Source organism: Lepus europaeus, chromosome 6, assembly GCF_033115175.1.
Source record: "Lepus europaeus isolate LE1 chromosome 6, mLepTim1.pri, whole genome shotgun sequence".
Lineage (NCBI taxonomy): Eukaryota > Metazoa > Chordata > Mammalia > Lagomorpha > Leporidae > Lepus > Lepus europaeus.
This window is the reverse complement of record NC_084832.1, coordinates 107,176,376-107,196,572: the sequence shown is the minus strand read 5'-3', so window position 1 is coordinate 107,196,572 and position 20,197 is coordinate 107,176,376. Positions and strand designations below refer to the sequence as shown.

At 37.2% G+C, this 20,197-nt stretch overlaps 1 protein-coding gene across 7 annotated transcripts in view; it reads right to left on the bottom strand.

Annotated features, from left to right (window-relative positions):
• The window catches only part of ATF7IP (activating transcription factor 7 interacting protein), a 140,066-nt gene that overhangs the window by 55,105 nt on the left and 64,764 nt on the right, over positions 1-20,197 (bottom strand). For all 7 annotated transcript variants that reach the window (XM_062194861.1, XM_062194862.1, XM_062194858.1 and 4 more), the window contains exons 5-6: positions 18,191-18,328; positions 5,473-5,538 (exon numbers count right to left, since the gene is read on the bottom strand). In XM_062194861.1, the coding sequence (XP_062050845.1) occupies positions 5,473-5,538; positions 18,191-18,328 (204 nt within the window). The remainder of the gene's footprint in view (positions 1-5,472; positions 5,539-18,190; positions 18,329-20,197) is intronic.

Genomic DNA, 20,197 nt, shown 5'->3' with positions numbered 1-20,197 from the left:
CACCTGGCTCCTGCCTTCGGAACAGCGCGGTGCGCCGGCCGCAGCACGCCTACCGCGGCGGCCATTGGAGGGTGAACCAACGGCAAAAGGAAGACCTTTCTCTCTGTCTCTCTCACTGTCCACTCTGCCTGTCAAAAAAAAAAAAAAAAAAAATTAAAAAAAAAATCTTATTTGAGCTTTCCATTTTTGTTGTACTATTAAGTGGTTGGTTTTTGGGAGATGGTTAAAGGACCAAAAATAAAAAGTTTCATATTTACCCCCTTTTTTATGATACTCTTTTTTTCCTGTTAAATCTTTGTGTGAAACAATCTAGCCCAAAAATAAAATTGAATTTTATTTTTGCTGAGTTCCTATAAAAAGAAGAAAAATTTGCAATGCAAATTAAAAGTAACTGCTTAAAAAAAATTGAAGAGACAAATGAAAGACATGTGTCCAAATGTAGAAGACTTAATATTCTCAATATTCATCCTACCAACGTATTCTGAAGATTTTATGGAATGTTTATCAAAATCACAGTGACTTATTTTATAGCAGAAACAAGAAAAAATCATCCTGAAGTCTAAAGAGATTTTTAAATAATCTGGATTTGCCTAAAAATCTTAGTAATGAAGGTAAATGTTGGAGGTTTCACATATCCTGGTTTCAAAACATATTACAAAACCATAGTAGTAAAAACAGTTGGTGCTAGCTAACAACAAATATATAAACCAATGAACGCAATGGAGAGGCCAGAAAGAAATACATGTATATGCGCAAAAGATCTTCAGCAAATGTGTCAAGAACACAAGATTGAAAAAGGATAGCCCCTTCAATAGCTGTGTTGAAAAAACTGGATAAACACATGCCAAAGAATCTAACTGGATCTGTACACTGTATATAAACATTAATACAAAGTTGATTAGACCTAAACATAAAGAAATAAAATATAAAACTCCTACAAGAAAACATGAGGAAAGTTTCATGACATTAGTTTTGACCATGATTTTTTAATATTATACTTTATCATGGAAAACTAAAGGAAGCTAGACAAACTACTGTAGTATAATTTTAAAAAATCTGTACATCAGTGCAAAAAAAATCAACAGAATGTAAAATAAACATACAGAATACAAAACAAAAAATAATTAAAAATCATATCTGATAAGGGTTATAATTCAGAAAACGCAGAGAATTCCTACAGGTTAACAACCACAAAAAGTAGCCCAATTAAAAAATGGGCAGAGGACCTGATAGACATTTCTCCGAAGAAAACAAGTGGACAACAAGCATATGAAAAGATGCTCAACATCACTAGTAACTGAAGAAAGGTAACTCAAACCCACAATGAAGTATTAACTAATATCCATCAGGATGTTCACTGTCTAAGGAAGAGAAAATACCAAATGTTGGAAAGAATGTGGAGAACCTGGAGCTCTTGTGCACCTCTGCTAGTAACATCAAATGCTGTAGCCCCTACAGCAAACAGTAAGGAAGTTCCTCAAATATCCACAAGTGATAAAATAGGACCCATTAATCCCACTTCTGGGTATTAAACATCCAAAAGAACTGACAACATGATCAACTGTCAATCTTGAACATATTTCTGAACACCAATATTCACTGCAGCATTATGCCAAATAATCACACATGTCCAGGTGACTGGACAAAAACAACAACAAAAAAACACAACAGTGATGCATGCATATGATGGAAAATTATGCAGCCTAAAAAAAGAAGGAAATCCTATCCCATGAGACAACATGGATGACTCTTCATTAAGCCAGTCATAAGGAGACAAATACTTTATGATCCCATCTATATAAACTCACTGCAGAGGTCAAAATCATGAAAACATAAAGGGGAGTAATGGTTGCCAGGGTCTTGAGTGAAAAATAATGCAAGAATTGTTTCTTTATGGATACAGAGGTCCTGTTTTATTACATGAAACAGTTTCAGTGATCTATAACACAACAACTGAATATAATAAACTACAGGTATCTAAGAGTCTAATCTTTACATTTTTTACCACAAGTAAAAATAGAAAAACTTTTTAAAATTTCAAAAACCTACATTTGTGATTTAAATTTAGCACAAAATTTAACTGGAAACCAATTAAGTGATTGATTTCATAGATATATGTAGAAAAGGACTAGAATGGTTTTAAAGAAAAGCATTTAGGTTTGACAATATACTATCCCTGTTTTCACCAAAGTGCTTTATAGTAGTTCAAACTTAAAACTATTTGATGTGATTTAATAAAGTAAAAAAAGATATGAGTACAAAATAATTCTGTAAAATACCTTGGCAATTATTTTATATGATGGACTAGAATATACAACAAGCAGAGTTGTTATCAGGCAGCATAACAAATTAGATTATGATTGTGGTCTTAGTAGGCCACTGTCTTATGGGGACTTTCTGCTTCCTTAGAATTTAAGACAACCTCAGTAGTGAGGTTTGTTTTAACTCACTAGTAGCATAAGAATAAGGAACAAATCTAAATAATAGAAAAGTATTTAAGGTTTTATTTTTATTTACTTACTTTGATAAGGGGGAGAACAATAGCACTAAAAATTCCTTTCTATCTCTTGTTTTTAAAACCTACCAAGAAACAGATGTAAAACTGTAGAAGGCACTAGAATTGGAAGGCACAAAAATTCCAAGACATTTGAAAATAAACCATAAACAAGAATAGATGAGGCACTAAGATAACTAACAATTAAAATGTGGGTTTGTTTAGCCTGGTGATTAAGACACCAGTTGGGACACCTTCATCCCTACAAGAGTACCTGGTTCAAGTCCTGCCTCTGCTCCTGATTCTAGCTTCCTGCCAATGTAGACCTTGGACAGCAGTGGTGATGGCTCAAGAAGTTGAACTGGGTCCCAACCAACCACATGGGAGACTTGGATTGAGTTCTTAGCTTCAAGCATTTGGGGAATTTGGGGACTGAACTAATGGATGGGAGCTCACATTCTGTCAATGCTTTAAAAAACCAAAATTATGTCAGTGAGTTCCATGCCCTTAAGTTACCTCTGTAAGAATTAAGAAAAGAAAGCACAAAACTCTTGAAACATCTAGGAGGGATAAAAAATATCACCCCCATCTTTATGGGCTACATAGTAATATCTTTCCTTGTTTCAATACTGCTTTTATGCTTCCAAAACAGAAATTTTTCAAGGACTCTAACACTCTCATATTATTCCTTTAAGTTTCTCCTATCTCTGAGTAAATAAATGAGCACTGGGAAGCAGTTTTGAAAATAAATTCGACATGCAATACATTTCAAAAGTACGCAATGGACTGCATGTGAAAAGGGAAAAGTAGAAATTCACATTGTACAAAACACAAAAAAACAGCTCCAAAGAAAAATGTGTGGTTCATATATATCAAATAAATTTTCTAACGTAAAAACTTTAGAAATTGGTATTGTGGTGTAGAGTGTTAGACTATCACTTGGGATGTCTGTATCCCTTATTGGAGAGCCAGTTAAGAGTCACAAGCAACCCTGCTTCTGATCCAGTTTTCTGCTAACGTGCTTTGGAAAGCAGCAGGTGATGGCCCAAGAACCTGGGTTCCTGTCATCTAGGTGGGAGATCCAGATAGAGTTCTGAGGCTCCTGACTTTGGCCTGACACAGCCCCAGTTGTTGCACACATTAGGAAAGTGGATCAGTGGATGGAAGATCTCTACCCACCCCTCTGTTACTCCACCTTCACAAAAGTGTATACTCAGTTTCAAATAAGAATGTAAGAAATAAAATAGCTCAGTTTTAAAAGCATAACACAGAAACAAAACTAAGGAAATAGAGTTTGGAAACTTCATTGAAGAAGTTTCAATGAAAATAATTTCTCAGTATAACCAGATGAAAATGTAGGGAGAGGGCCGTTGCCGTAGTGTAGCAGGTAAAGCTATCACTTGCAGTAATGGCGTCCGATCTGGGCGCTGGTTCAAGTCCCAGCTGCTCCACTTCCAGTCCAGCTCTCTGCTATGCCCTGGGAAAGCAGTAAAAGATGGCCCAAGTCCTTGGGCCCCTGCATCCGTGTGGGAGACCCAGAACTTTCTGGCTCCTGGCTTCAGATAGGCGCAGCTCCAGCCGTTGCGCCCAGTTGGGGAGGGAACCAGCAGACAGAAGACCTCTCTCTTCCTCTCCTTCTCTCTCTGTGTAACTCTTTCAAATAAATAAATCTTTAAAAAATATATGGAAATTATTCTCTATTAAAACAAATATTAAAATCAACTGTAGTTGCTCATAAAAAGAGAGAAGTTAAAGGTGAAAAAGATAAAAGAAAAAAAAGAAAGAAAACAAATTAACAAGGATAAAACCACTAACCAATACTGTGATAGATTCCTTTTCTGGTGACAGAACAATTCTACATGTTTACTGTGATGAGAGGTACATAAATCTATACACAAGATCAAACTTCAGAGAACCATGCACACAGACATGCATGGAAAGCCACACAAAGAATTCATGTAAGACCTGGTGCTAGCTGATAAGGTATGCAAGCTACCTAACCAAACTATACCACCTTCCTGATTTTGAATTATACTACAGTTATGTAAGATTTTACCACTGATGGAAGACAGGCTCATATGATTCTATGTATTTGTGTATATCTATGTACATGCACATGTATATACACACATTACACAGTATATACTATATACTTTTACATACTCATTTTTGCAACTTCATGTGAATCTATAATTACTTCAAAGGAATTTTAGTTTAAAATCAAATTATAACATGAAAATGTACCACTATAGAAAAACCTATAGGAATAATGATTATTATTAATTATTAAAATCTCGAAAACGACATGGAACAATTTATGCTATGATGTTTGGACTTAATTCTATACTCAAAAAAAGGGGGGGAAGCACTCAAGGCAATACAATCTAATCCTTTATGTTACAATAATAGGATAATAAATAACTGACTCCATGGGGAATAAAGAATGAAAGTAACAGGAATATAAATGCCAATCTACGAGAATAGTAAATGACGATTAGAAAAGGTGAATTAGTTGTAGAGATGCAGGTCCAGAAATAATAGAAGGGTGAATAGTATGCAAACAAATTTCAGAGGAGCAGCGTTGTGGCACAGCAGCTTAGGCCAATGCCTGCACCACAAACACCTCATATGAACGCCCAGCATCTCAACTTCCAATCCAGCTTCCTGCTCATGCACCTGGGAAAGCAGTGGAAGTGACCATAGTACTTGGGCTCATGCTACCTACAAGGGAGACCCAAATGGAGCTCTGGGCTCCAGGCTACAACCTGGTCCATCCCTGACTGTAGTGGCTATCTGGGGAGTGAACCAGCAGGTCTCTCTCTGTCTCACCCTCCATTTCTGTAATTCTGCTTTCCCAAAAAATAAATCTGAAAGAAAAAAACAAGTTTCAGACTTGTAATAAAGGAAAAGTTTTCTCCTGTTTGCTAAGATTATCACTTGTCAGTGATTATTAATTATGTACAGATAGAAATTCTTACTTCTTGTCTTTTCTTAAGGTCTTCTTTGGCTGCTCCAAAGCGTTTGGTTAACCTTGCTATCTTGGCCTGAAAAAAATAAAAATGAAACATAAATTGCATTTTAAGATTAAAAAATAATCTATGTATATCTAACAAAAACCCTATAAATAACTGGATCCTCAGAGGCAGCTGAAATAAGAATTAAAGTAAGCTAACTTTGAAATATACACCAGGAAAGTATGAAATAGTATGAAGCACTCTTAACTTAAATTTAGCTTGTTTTCTTCTAAATCTGTAGGTGTTTTCTCACAAAGTAATACTCATATTATTTTTAAAATGAAAGCCTGGGATCTGCATTGTTTTTAAATATAGTGATAACCTCACTTCATTTTCTTACTGAGACTTATACAATAGAAATATCTGTAAGTCATCAAAGATCCTCTTCTAAAACTACTCATGTATCAATGTACAGCAGATTGAATAATTATCTACATACTCTTCTATTGGATAGGTTTAATGTTCCTCAATGTCCTGTTAACACACTACTGAAATTAATAAGCTTGACTTTCTTTCACATGATTTCTTTAGGATACATTCACAGAGGTGGCATTCCTGAGATCAAATATATTTTTAAACTTCTTGCCTAAATGTTTTCAGAAAGGCTTTACAAATTGACACTTTAATAATAGTGTAAAAGAATGTTTACCAAAACATTTAATTTCATATTCTTAAGTCCATTAATATAGCCTAGACAATCAATCACCTATAACTCTCAAAAGTGAAGATTTTCTCCATGACTTTCTTATGCACATTATTAAGACCCAAAGACAAATAGCATAACTTCACACCATTAATATGGATTCAATTTTCTGAGGACTATACTATTTCAACTAACTTTTTCAAAAATGATATATGAGATGGTATTTTTGAGCCCCAGTGGATGCAAGAATGGCTTTTATTTATTTCCTTAGTCAGGTGGTCTTTGTGGGTATTTTACAAATTATACATATATATCATTATTGTTCTATCTTTACTTAAAAAGGAAAACAAAAAAAGTCATTTAACCTATGACATGCATATGAGAAAAAGGCTTAGAAGGGTACATAACAAGGTGAAAAGTGGTTACTTTTAAGGCAAGATGGCAGGAAGTATGGCACAGAAGGTAAAAGCTGCCACTTTTATCGGCATCCCATGTGAGCACAGGTTAGTGTCCGAGCTGCTCCACTGCCGATCCAGCTAATGGCCTGAGAAGCAGCAGAGATGGTGTAAGTGTTTGGGCCCTGCCACTCACGTGGGAGACCTAAATGAAGCTCTTGGCTCCTGGCTTCAGCCTGGCCTAGCCCTGGCTGTTGCAGCCATCTCTCTCTCTCTGTCTCTGTCAATGTCTCTCCCTCTTTCTGTCACTCTTTCAAATAAATAAAGCTTTTGTGTTTTTTTTTTTTTAAGATTTCTTATTTATTTATTTCACAGGTTTATACAGACAGAGAGACAGAGAGAAAGGTCTTCATTTTGTTGGTTCACTCTCCAAATGGCCGCTACAGCCGGTGCTGCACCAATCTGAAGCCAGGAGCCAGGTGCTTCTTCCTGGCCTCCCACGCTGGTGTAGGGGCCCGAGCACTTGGGCCATCCTCCACTGCCCCTCTGGGCCACAGCAGAGAGCTGGACTGGAAAAGGAGCAACCAGGACAAGAACCCGGCGCCCCAACCAGGACTAGAACCTGGCTCCCCTATGGGATGCCGGTGCCGCAGGCAGAGGATTAACCTAGTGCACCATGGTGCTGGCCCCCAAATAAATAAAGCTTGGAAAAAAAAGGTATAGAGGAATCTGCTTTCATTATTGTAAAATTTAAAGTGTTCTTAATTAAAAAAAACTATCACTTAAAAATTAAATCAGTACTATAGAAAATAAAATCAAAATGTGGACATTTACTTCTTTCTTATCTTTTATACAATAAGAAAACTGTACAATTGTTTCTTTTTAACTCAAACTATCATAGTGTATATTAGCGTAGGTCTCTGTTTTGGCCATTATTTGAGACTTTTAAAAATATATAAATGAGTCATTTATCTAAGTTCAACAAAGTAGTATTGTATTATTATCTCTTTGACTATTCTAACTTTTAATTGGTTTCTTCTTTGGCACAAGTAGTTTCTTGTATTATGACACAACCCTAGCTCTTAAAGCACGAATCACATCAACTGCTGGGAGTCAGACATACTGAGCCTTGCTCAGCAAACCAGACAAGCCAAGAACTGCTTTGCAGATATATCAAAGAACTTTATAACCATATAAAAATAGTTCATTATGCATCAAGTATGGCCTAATAAGAAAATATTACTATAAAAAGCTAGTGAATAAATGGACACCAGGTATCTATGAGTCAAAACTGTTCCCTGTATTAGATTTTACTATATTGGTAGAGAAAGATTTTACTATATTGGTAGAGAAAAGGAGGAAAGACTGAAAGCGTTTAAAATTACTTAAAATTTCCTAAGACATAACCAATGTAATACTGTATTCCAGGGTGTGATGACAACCCATCCATTTCCACAAGAAATCCAGTTGAAATTTGGTGTATTCTGAATTTATAATGACTTGGGGGCACCGGCACCATGTTGCACTTGGTTAATCCTCCACCTACAGTACTGGTATCCCATATGGGCGCTGGGTTCTAGTCCCGAATGCTCCTCTTCCAGTCCAGCTCTCTGCTGTGGCCCAGGAAGGCAGTGGAGGATGGCCCAAGTGCTTGGGCCCCTGCACCTGCATGGGAGGCCAGGAAGAAGCATCTGGCGCCTGGCTTCGGACTGGTGCAGCGCCGGCCGTAACAGCCATTTAGGGAGTGAACCAATGGAATGAAGACATTTTTCTCTGTCTCTCTCACTGTCTATAACTCTACCTGTCAAATAAGTAGAAAAAAAAAAAAAAGAAAAAAAGAAAAGAAAAAAAAATAATGACTCGGGAATAATTCAGCCCTCCTAGATTAAATTAAGTCCTCCTATATAGGGACACAATTTAACACCTGTGACTCCTTTTGTCTTTTACTGGCTTTTTTCTTCATAAAGGCATTAAAAACCCATTTGAGTCTATTCTTAAGTACTTAATTTTTAAGTAACTACTATTTTTTTTGACAGGCAGAGTTACAGAGAGAGAGACAGAGAGAAAGGTCTTTCTTCCGTTGGTTCACCCCCCAAATGGCCGATCCAAAACCAGGAGCCAGGTGCCTCCTCCTGGTCTCCCATGCGGGTGCAGGGCCCAAGCACTTCGGCCATCCTCCACTGCCTTCCTGGGCCACAGCAGAGAGCTGGACTAGAAGACGAACAACCGGGACAGAATCCAGCACCCCAACAAGGACTAGAACCTGGTGTGCTGGCGCCTCAGGTGGAGGATTAGCCTAGTGAGCCGCGGCGCCGGCCTTAAGTAACTACTACTAAAGAAACCTTTTTCATTACATTTTCTAACCAGCTGTTATCAATGTATATAGGAAAGTCCCTAGAATATATTGTCCAAATACCACACAGTTGCTAAAACTTTACCACGTTAATTTTATCGGGGAATCACTTAACAACAATTATTCATTTCTTCTATTGTCACTAGACTACCACCAAAGCTCTAATAGTAGTGGAAATGACCTGCTTATCAATATTTCTCATATCAATAAAGATGTGGACTCTTGCCATGAATTCAGAGAAGAATTCTGAATATTGGATCAAATAGACCAGGCACCATGGTCAGTTTTTTAAGATTTCTAGTTAGTGAGGGAAATGCACAGGGGAGTGAGGGCTTTATCTAAGGAGAAAGAAAAGTCTAGAGACTTAAGTTGGGGTCCATACCAAGCAGAGAGCAGGCCAGGAACCATATGTAGCTAGCATTTGGTTATGAGTAGCCACAAGTAGCTCAGCATTGGTAGCGAAGCGAAGGCAGATAGTGCAGGCAGCCTGAAGGCCACACGGAGCAACCAAGGGATCCAGGGCAGTGAGGGAAAATAAGGGCTGAGCCCACTGGGCTCCAGGCCTTTTATCCACTCCCAAAGGGGAGTGGTTACTCAGCCTGACTGGCAGGTGGGTGTACAGGTGTGGTCAGATAGGGGGATGAGCTCACACAGGGGTGTGGTGAAGGCATGGTCTTCAAGCTCATAATTCTAATCAGTTTTATCCTATCTGCCTGCCTATGTCATTAGCATCTAGCAATAAACCTTTTCCTCCATTCTGAATTTTAGGGGAAGTATTTCCTGTGATGTGCTGTTAAACACAATAATTACAACAAGTTTCTGATGGAGATCCTTTATGAAGCATTGCCCTACTTTTCCCACAAATGGCTGGTGAATGTTAGCAAATTCTTACTTGGCACCTGAGATAACCATGCTATTTCTTGTTTTAACTTTCCTCTATTAATAAAATAAAATAAAATAATTTATGATGAACATGCCTTACATTAGTGAAAGAAACCCATGTTAGGAAATAAAATCATGTTTGGTCTTCTGTTAGGCTAAGAATTTAACAGTCGGGCTTGCTTCATATAAATGAGGCCTCATCTTTATCTACACTCCAGAAGAGTTTAGTATGAGACATCAAGGATCTGTTCCTCAAAGATTTATCACCATTTTCTGGCAAATCTTTCTGAGGCCAATGACTTCCTTAAGTTTGGAGTTTAGTGTGTTATTGCTGTTTTATCTGGCATAGGAGATGAACACATAATATTTTTCTACCTTTTGTTTGTTAATAATGAATTTCAGATTATCAATTTCTGGGGCCAGTACTGTGGCACAGCAGGTTAACCCACTGCTAGCAATTCTGGCATCCTGTACTATAGCACTGGACAGAGTCCCAGCTGCTCTGCTTCTAATCCAGCTTCCTGCCAATGTAACCTCGGAAGATATTAGATGATGGCTCAAGCACTTTGGCCTCTGCCACCCTGTGGGAGACCCAGGTACTAGCTTCAGCCTGGCCTAGTTCCAGCGGTTGTGGCTATTTGGGGAGTGAACCAGTGGATGAAAAATCTGTCGCTCTCTGTCACTCTGCTTTTCAAATAAATAAATCTTAAAAAAAATCAATTTCCCTTTGAAAACTGTTTTGACTTTTACCTATCAGTTATTATACCACTGCTTAATTACAGTTCTGATTTAAGGAGTCAAGAATTTTCATTTTACTTCCTCTCTGGAATTATCAAGAAATATGTAAGAAGTATGGCCTGAGCAGAGTAGAAAAACTATTAGGCGATAATATTCAATTTTATTACACTGTTGCTATTCAATACACAATAAATGATAATGGTTAGCATTAAAGGAAAGTTATTTTGGTAGCATCAAAGACAGACAAACCTAAAAAGTTACATATCCTTTTGTTTAAAAAGTAATAAAAATCATGAAAATAACTGCTGGAATTAACCTTACAATTTGAAATCTTGAAAAAGTGAAAACACATAAAAATTTCACTGTTCAGAATATAATCAAGTCCCAAATTATATAGAAAATTATCATATAACTAATTCTCCAGGATCTGTAACTTTTCTTTCATCATACTGACTACTGGCTTTAGTTATATCTACATATATTCCAATGCTGAAAACTGTTTCAGCATTTGTTAAATGTCTCTTTGCTACATTAAAAAGAAACTAATCATACAATCCCATCAAGGTGGCATGTACCAATGCCATCTTGCTAGTCCATGTGATCAATTTCAGTTCACAATTGATCACACTGACAGGTCTAAGAGTCAAAGGGATCACACAAACAGGACTAATGTCTGCTAATACTAACTGATAAAATCAGAAAGGGAGAGAACAATCCAACATGGGAAGTGGGATACACAGCAGACTCATAGAATGGCAGATGTCCTAAATAGCACTCTGGCCTCAGAATCAGCCCTTAAGGCATTTGGATCTGGCGGAAGAGTCTATGAGAGTATTGCAGGCATGGAAAGCCAAGACACTCTGGGAAAAAAAAAAAAGAAGAAGAAGACCTAAATGAAAGATCTCAACGAGTGTGATCACAGTGGAAAGAACGGGGACATCAAAGAAGGAAGTACCTTTCTCTGAAGGGAGGAGAGAACTTCCACTTTGACTATGACCCTGTCGGAATAAGATCGAAGTCGGCGAACCCTAAAGGCTTCCAAAGCCTCCGCAACTCATGACTAGAGCCTAGGGAGATTACTGACGCCATAAACAGGAGTGTCAAATTGTTAAGTCAGCAACAGGAGTCACTGTGTACTTACGTCCCATGTGGGATCTGTCCTTAATGGGTTGTCCAATGTGAAGTAATGCTATAGCTAGTACTGAAACAGTATTTTTACACTTTGTGTTTCTGTGTGGGTGCAAACTGATGAAATCTTTACTTAGTATATACTGAATCGATCTTCTGTATATAAAGATAATTGAAAATGGAAAAATAAAACTTGGTGTTAAATTGGAAATTACATAGAAAATTAATAAATTAAAAAAAAAAATCATGTAGGATCTCTGTCCTTAATGTGCTGTACACTGTGATTTAATGCTATAACTGGTACTCCAATAGTATTTTTCACTTTGCGTTGCTATGTGAGGGCAAACTGTTGAAATCTTTATTTTATATATACTCAACTGATTTTCTGTATATAAAGAGAATTGAAAATGAATCTTGATGTGAATGGAAGGGGAGAAAGAGCGGGAAAGGGGAGGGTTGCGGGTGGGAAGGAAGTTATGGGGGGGGGCAGCCATTGTAATCCATAAGCTGTACTTTGGAAATTTATTCATTAAATAAAAGATTAAAAAAAAAAAGAAACTAATCATTAAAACTAGGTTCAAATTCAAGCAAATGGACAAAGGTCATGTCATGTAGTAAGACAGTAATATTCTTCAAAACTTTAAAAAGACAGATAATTCTGGGGGCCAGTGTTGTGGTAGAGCCGGCAAAGTGGCTACCTGTGACACTGGCATCCCATATGGGCAGTGGGTTGAGTTCTGAATGCTCTACTTCCAGCCACTCCCTGTTGATGTGCCTGGAAAAGTAGCTGAAAATGGCTGAAGGCCCTGGGTCCTGCACCCACATGGCACAACCAGTAGAAGCTCCTTTCTGCTGGCTTCTTTCTGGCCCAGCCCCATTGCAGCCATTTGGGAAGTGAACCCACTGATGGAAGAACTTTCCCTGTGTCTCTCCCTCTCTCTCTAACTCTGCCTTTCAAATAAATAAAGAATAAATCTTTAAAAAAATAATGGATTTTAGCACAATAGAGAACTTCCTAAATTTTCTTCTAAAGGTAAAGTCTATACTACCCAATTCTATTTTCATCAAATTTTTACACAGGTAAACTAATCTCAAGTCTTTTAAAGGTCTTCAAAAGTCTACCTCCATCCTCTCCTAGTAACTGCAGTGCTAGAAACAAAGGTAACTATCACTAAAAATAATTAAGTATGTAAATGTAAATGTATGTAAAATATCTCCTAAACCATCCTGGATTAGCTGGTTTCACATGAGTTTTAAATTTGAATTTTTCAAAATTCATACTGCCTTCTACCAAAGTAAGTTAGATACAATACATAAATGAATATATGCAATCAGGAAAATGTTCAGTCGTCAAAATTAAATACAGAATAATATATATCCATTGTATAATGTTCAGGAAGTTGATTTTGGTTGCATCTTAAAAAACAGTAGATGATTTAACAAAGTAATAATCATTTGCTAAAATATGTGACGTGAGGTTTAAACATTGGAGAACCTAAAAGCAGCATTATCAAACATGACTAAAGGGGAACTCTGGGAATTTATTCCTTTTCCAAAGCAACTAATGAACCAGCAAACATTGTGAAAATCAACTTTCACATAAACGGAAAAAAGACTCAACAACTAGGGGAAGGATAGGGAAGAATGAGCTGCTACCGGGCACTAAATACTGTAATTGCCTATTTATCATTCCCCACACTCATATCAGCAGTAGCTGTGAGAATGGCAACTGGAACACCTGGTGCAGGGTGCAGGTGCCAAAGGAACCAATATGGACTTTATTTTCAAATAACTTCGGTTGTGAGTGTTGGCTGACCTGACTGGCAACTCTTCCAAGGACCAGAACAAAGTCTGGCATTTGTTTCACCAAATTCTGAATAATGTCGAAGACTGGAGAAGCTTCTCAGATAGCTTTCGCCTAAAAACATTTAAAGGCACAGGTCTATATTAAACACAACAGCATGGAGGAAAGAACGACAACTGAGAAAACAACAAACAGAAAAGCCTGTGAAGCAAAGCGGTAAGAAAGGGCTTTGAAAAGCTCCTGTACATCCCAGGCAATTTGGAAGGCTAGATCCATGCCCACAGTAAGAAACATGGTGGGGCTGGCACTGTGGCATAGTGGGTAAAGCTCCCGCCTGCAGTACCAGCATCCCATATGAGTACCAGTTCAAGTCCCGGTTGCTCCACTTCCAATCCAGCTCACTGCTATGGCCTGGGAAAGGAGTAGAAGATGCCCAAGTCCACTCCAGCCGTTGCGGCCATCTGGGGAGTGAACCAGCAGATGGAAGACCTCTCTCTCTCTCTCTCTCTCTCTCTCTGCCTCTGGCTCTTAAATAAATAAATGTTTAAAAAAAAGAAAGAAAGAAAAAGAGGAAAGGGAGGGAGGGAGGGAGGGAGGGAGGGAGGAAAGAGAAAGAAAGAAAAAGAAACTGGGCTTAGAGAAGAACTGAAAAGACTAAGCTTTCACCTCCGAAAGGCCTTCTGATTCAAAACATGCAGGCAATATGTGCAATTGTCAAAAAGTTCATGGAAAAGGTGTACTATGAAAACATCTATGTGTGAATTTCAACACTCCAGTAACATAATTTCCATGAACTTTTTGAAGGCAGGTTAGATAAAGTAAGCTGTAAGTGCCCTAAAGAATACACGTACTTAGACAATCTGCAGACTGGGAGAGTTTTTTTGTTTTTTTTTTTTTTTCCTTTTACCTTTAAGACAAAACAAAACAACCAACCTAAATTCTAAGCAAATGAAACAGAGACCACAGCAGACACACACAACAAAGAATACATACTATCCAAAAATTTAGAAAAGATGGTTGAGGGGTGAGGATGGGGGTAGAGTTTGAAAGTTAAAATTGAAAAGCCAGTAAACAAACAATAAGCCATAATAAGCAGCAAAAACAAAAGAGCTAGGAGGGTTGAATCTTAATGGAGAATGAGACTGGCAAGGGGAGAGGGAGGAGGAGGAGGAGGGGTGGGAGTATGCATGGGAGGGCTGATTTGGTGGGAAAAATAACTATATTCCTAAAGTTGTACTTATGAAATTTGTATTCCTTAAACAATAAATTAAAAATAATAAAAATAAAAATTAAAAAAGCTAGGAAGGGTGGAAAAAAATCTGATTGCTGGAATTGCCAAATTATAATATTCAAAAAGTTAGGAAAAATCAAACCCAAATGCCCATCAACAAAGGAATGCATAACGAAATGTGGCATATATACAAGAGTACTTCAAGACTGGGGAAAATACAATTAAAATGTAAGTTTATTTTGATACAATAAATTTTGAAATCCATTCATTTTGGGGAGAGGCATCAAAAAGTCCACAAAAAAATGCATATTGTGAAAAAACTATGCATTTCAAAACTTTTGTACCAAAGCTTACTTTTTTAATTCCATTTTCCACGAACTTTAAAAAAAAATCCCCTCATATATATCTACATAATGGAATATTATCTAGCCATAAAAAAGAATCAAGTACTAACACAGGCTACAATGTGGATGACCCTGAAAAGCATTATGCTGAGTGAAAGAGGCGAGAGAAAAGCTCACATGCAATCCAATGCAGTTTGTATGAAACATGCGAAATAGGTAAATCAACAGAGACAGAAAGCATTTTAGAGATTTCCAAGGGCTATGGGGGAGGGAGAAATGAGAAGTGACTCTTCAATGAGCACAGGTTTCAAAATGACAAAAATGTTCTGGCACTAGAGATGATGGTTAACACAACTGTGGATATACAAGCAGCTGCTGAAGTATTCTTAAGCCTAACTAGTTCATTATCTGAATTTTATTTCTATAGAAACCAAAATGTTAGAATAAAGATAACTAAATCAAGCTTCGAAACATTTAAATAAATAGCATTGTGACAAGTCATTGTGAGAGAGTAACAGAAACAATATGAAGTTGAAAGCCTGATATACACATACTACAAACATTAATACTCTGTAAGACAATGAAAGAACTGGTGGGTATTAGGGAAAGTGGATCAAAAGCTAAGCAATCTAAATTTTAAAAAGTAGAAAATGGTAGGCTGGCGCCGTGGCTTAACAGGCTAATCCTCCACCTTGCGGCGCCGGCACACCGGGTTCTAGTCCCAGTCAGGGCGCCAGATTCTGTCCCGGTTGCCCCTCTTCCAGGCCAACTCTCTGCTATGGCCCAGGAAGGCAGTGGAGGATGGCCCAAGTGCTTGAGCCCTGCACCCCATGGGAGACCAGGATAAGCACCTGGCTCCTGGCTTCGGATCAGCGCGGTGCGCCGGCCGCAGCGGCCATTGGAGGGTGAACCAACGGCAAAAAGGAAGACCTTTCTCTCTGTCTCTCTCTCTCTCACTATCCACTCTGCCTGTCTAAAAAAAAAAAAAAAAAAAAAAAAGTAGAAAATGGATACTAGTTTGGCACACAATGGCAGACTCTGGACTACATGCAGGATTTCAGAAAGATTAGCGCAATACTTAGGAAGGAGCAGCAAGAACACAATAATACGAGAGTAGTCATGTAAAAGGCTCTTACTATATTCAAGGAATCCCCTAACAATGGCCTAGAAAGAGAGGAATCAAGAGATGAACTTTCTAGGAAAAAAAAATTGTCATTTGGTAACACACTACATATGTGAAATGACTACTAAGAGAGATTGATTTCTAAGAACTAGATAAGAGGAACAACGGGAAGACATATCTTCAAGATTTTTCTAACAATTCAGAAATTTTCAGTAAGAAGAAGAACAGGAATGGGATTCTTTTGTGGACAAGAGGACTGGTTTGGTGTCAGAAAGACTCAGAATCTCAAACTACAAAAAGAAACATCCAAATGGGATGAGCATTTGGCACAGCACTAAGCCACCACATATTCCATATCAGAGCGCCTGGGTTCAAGTCTCAGCTCTGCTTGTGATTCCAGTTTCCTGCTAATGCAGCCCTGCAAGGCAGCTGGTGACGGTTCAAATATGTTGGTTCCTGCCACCCGTGTTTCAGGCTCCCAGATGCAGCCTGGCCCAGCCCTGGCTGTTCTGGCATTCTAGGAGTGAAGCAGCAGATGGAAGAGCTGTCTGCCTTTCAAATGAAAATAAATAACAAATTTTAATAAAGAAAACCAAAGTGCAAATGTTTATCCCAAATTAAGGAGATTGAGACTCACAACTTAAGTGAGAATAAAGTGATCAAAAACTCAGGTTTTAAAACTACAAAATTATAGCTACAGCCAGGTAACTGATGAGAAACAATGAATGAAAGTATTCTTTTAATCCTCAAACATTTTTGTTTTAATTTAAAATTCTCAACAGTACAAGTAAAATGAAGTTTAAAAATTAGACAACATTATCACTACAGAAAGATCTGTTAAAGGAGAGACACAGGACTAGTGTTGTCCTAAATGGTGCAATATAAAATTACTACAACAACTTCATTACTAATAAAGTCTCATATGAAAAAAAAAAAAGAAAATTAACAGCATGAAACCAAGGAAAGAGCTTTTAGCCCTAGAGGAGATAAAACATCTGAATGTTTGTCATATTTGGCTGTCATCTGGTTTATGACTATGAGAAAGTGATTGACCTTCCATGCATCTCTTTTCTCTTCTTTGTAAAGGAAGGTGCTTCAAATTTACAACTCAGCATCTTTAGACTACACTGATAGCACACATTTACTTTTAACAGAATGAATGCACCAATTGCAAGTTCCATGTTATTGACTTAGGAATAAAATAGACTGCTATTGCATGTCTCCTTATACTCATTTCACTAACCAGAAGCTCTGACATTGTATGTTTACAGCCATATTTAAAAAATGAAAATTAACAATTATTACTACATGTGGAGAATAAACTAATGTCTTAAAAAAAAGATTCATGGGAGAAAGATTAAAAAAAATGAAGCCCACAAAATGTTATTTGGTACTTATTATGTCATACCACAAGTCAGCCTATTTTTTAGTTATTTATTTTTAAAAATTGAAGATGCACTAAAATGATTTTTAGTCTCTGCTATGGGTTGAACTGAAAGTTAACATATTTAAGTCAGAACCTCCAGTTCCTCAGAATGTGACCTTAATCAGAAACAAGGTTATCACAGAGATAATCAGTGAAGATGAGGTCCTATTTATTAGGGTAAGCCCCTACTCAAGTGACTGGTATCCGTATATGAAGAGGAAATTTGGACACAGACAAATACAGGGACAACATTATGTGAACACATACATACCAAGGAACACCAAAGATGGTCAGCAAACCAACAGAAGCTATAGAAGGGGCATGGAGTAGAATCTTCTTACAGCACCAACCCTCAGAAAGAGCCAGTCCTACCAACCTCCTGATCTTCTAGCCACCATGTAATGTAATGTGAGACAATACATTTCCACTGTTTAAGCCACTTAGTCTGTGGTACTTTGTTTTCATAGCAACTCTAACAAGCTAATACAGATTCCTTTTATTTGCTATATTTTCAATTGAAATGTATTTCATAATCAATTTCAAGTATATATCCCAGAAAATAATTTATAAAAAGAATGAGACATGGGGTATCCAAATGCAAGTCAGTGTACAAACCTGTAGTTCAGTAAGAACTGTCTTATGCCTCTTGTTACATTCAATCTTTTCCACTCTTGTTTTCAATTCTGCCAAAGTCTTATCAAACACAGCACACTGTAGTGCACACAACTTTTCTTCTAGTAACCACTGTATAACCTAAAGAAATATAAAATCCTGTTACTCAAAAGAAGGCATTTCAGCCAACTGCAAACAGTATTCTTAAGGAAAATTCTGTTACAATTCTGTACTTCCACATATATAATATATACCTCATGAGAGTAATTTATAACAAAAGCAAACTTTCCATGGGGTGAAATTTTGAAATTTTTCTAAAATTTATTATTTATGTATTTATTTATTTGAAAGAGTTACAGACAGAAAAGGATAAATAGATCTCCCATCTGCTGGTTCACTCCCCAAATGGTCACGGCTGGGCCAGACCAAAGCCAGGAGCTTCATTTGGGTCTCCCATGTGGGTAAAGGGCCCAAACACTTGGGCCACCTTCTGCTGCTTTCCCAAGCACATTAGAAGGGAGCTGGATCAGATGTGGAGCAACCAGGACTTGAACTGGTACTTGTATAGGATGCCAGCATGCAGACAGCAGCTTAACCTGCTGTACCACAGCGCTGGCCTAGAAATTTTGAAAATAATGTGAAGTCCTCACAATAACCCCTTTGCAAGCTTAACCCACTTAAAACGAGTTAAAAGAAAGGACCAGTTTTTAAATTTTATAATCTGTTACAGATCAGTATTTTAGATATAATACTACAATGTCAAATTCCTATAGAACATTTCTAAATGCCTATCAAATTTTCCAATGTGATGCAGAGGTAAGCTGCTACTTGCAAGGCTGGCATGACTTATCAGAGTGCTGGTTCAAATCTCCGCTGCTCCACATCTGGTCCAGCTTCTTGCTAAGTGCTTGGGATCGTGTTACTCATGTGGGAGACCAGGACAGAGTTCCTGGCTAGTGGTTTTGGCCTGGCCCAGACCTGACTTTCCTGACCATTTGGGGAGTGAACTAGCAGACAGAAGATCGATCTCTCTCTCTCTCTCCCTCTCTTCTCTCTCTCTCCCTCTCTCTTTCAAACAAAGAAATCTTTTTAAAATCTTCCATTTTATTCATTATGGTCCCACAACAAACAGGACCCTGGAATGTAAACCATATACTCTCAGTACACCTAAAGTTTTCAAAATTCTTTCAAGTATGTACCTTCAAAAATCTAGTAAATCTAGAAGAAAAACTGGCAAATATTATTACCATATGCCAAAGAAAAAGAAACTGGTAGGAAAAAAAATGCCACTTTTTTACCGCCTCACTATACCTTTTCCAAAAAAGTAAAAATACTTGTACTATATCTTGGCAGAAAAGCCTTGGTCCAAAACTCTGTTTATTTATAATTAATCATTAAGTTTGAGAATATAAGATCTTGCAGAAACTTAACACCCAAGTTTCATATTCCTCTCTACAAAAGGCATGTTATGTTTCTTAACACACTTTCAAAAATTACCTATATAAAATACTAAGTATTTTCATTTTCTCTATCTTTAGTTTAATAGGTTTGAGGCTTTCAAAGTTTGTATTTACATATTCCTTTTTCCTAGTCCTTTTAAGGCCCTGCCCTTCAATTTTAATATCAATACCAAAGTATACATACAACATTTTGAATATATGAAATTACAACCATGAAATCAGTTTATCATAAAGATTAAAATGTTAATAGATAATGTTTCCTTTTTACTATAAGAAAAAGTCCAATACATGAACAAAAAAGCTAAAAAATTACATTCACTTGTTAATAAAGCAAATAAAGAATTCATCATATCTCCCTCCCATTTTGATAATCACTACCATTTCTTTTAAAAAATTATGTAGCCAAGAGAATCAGAAATTTAATAATTAAATTATCGCAGAAAATAATAGACTTCATAAGTTCAATTACTTTCTTCAAGTTTTCTTTCCATAAGAAAACAGGTATGTCAATAAAATACAGAATACTGTCATGTCAACAACCTAGAAAAAT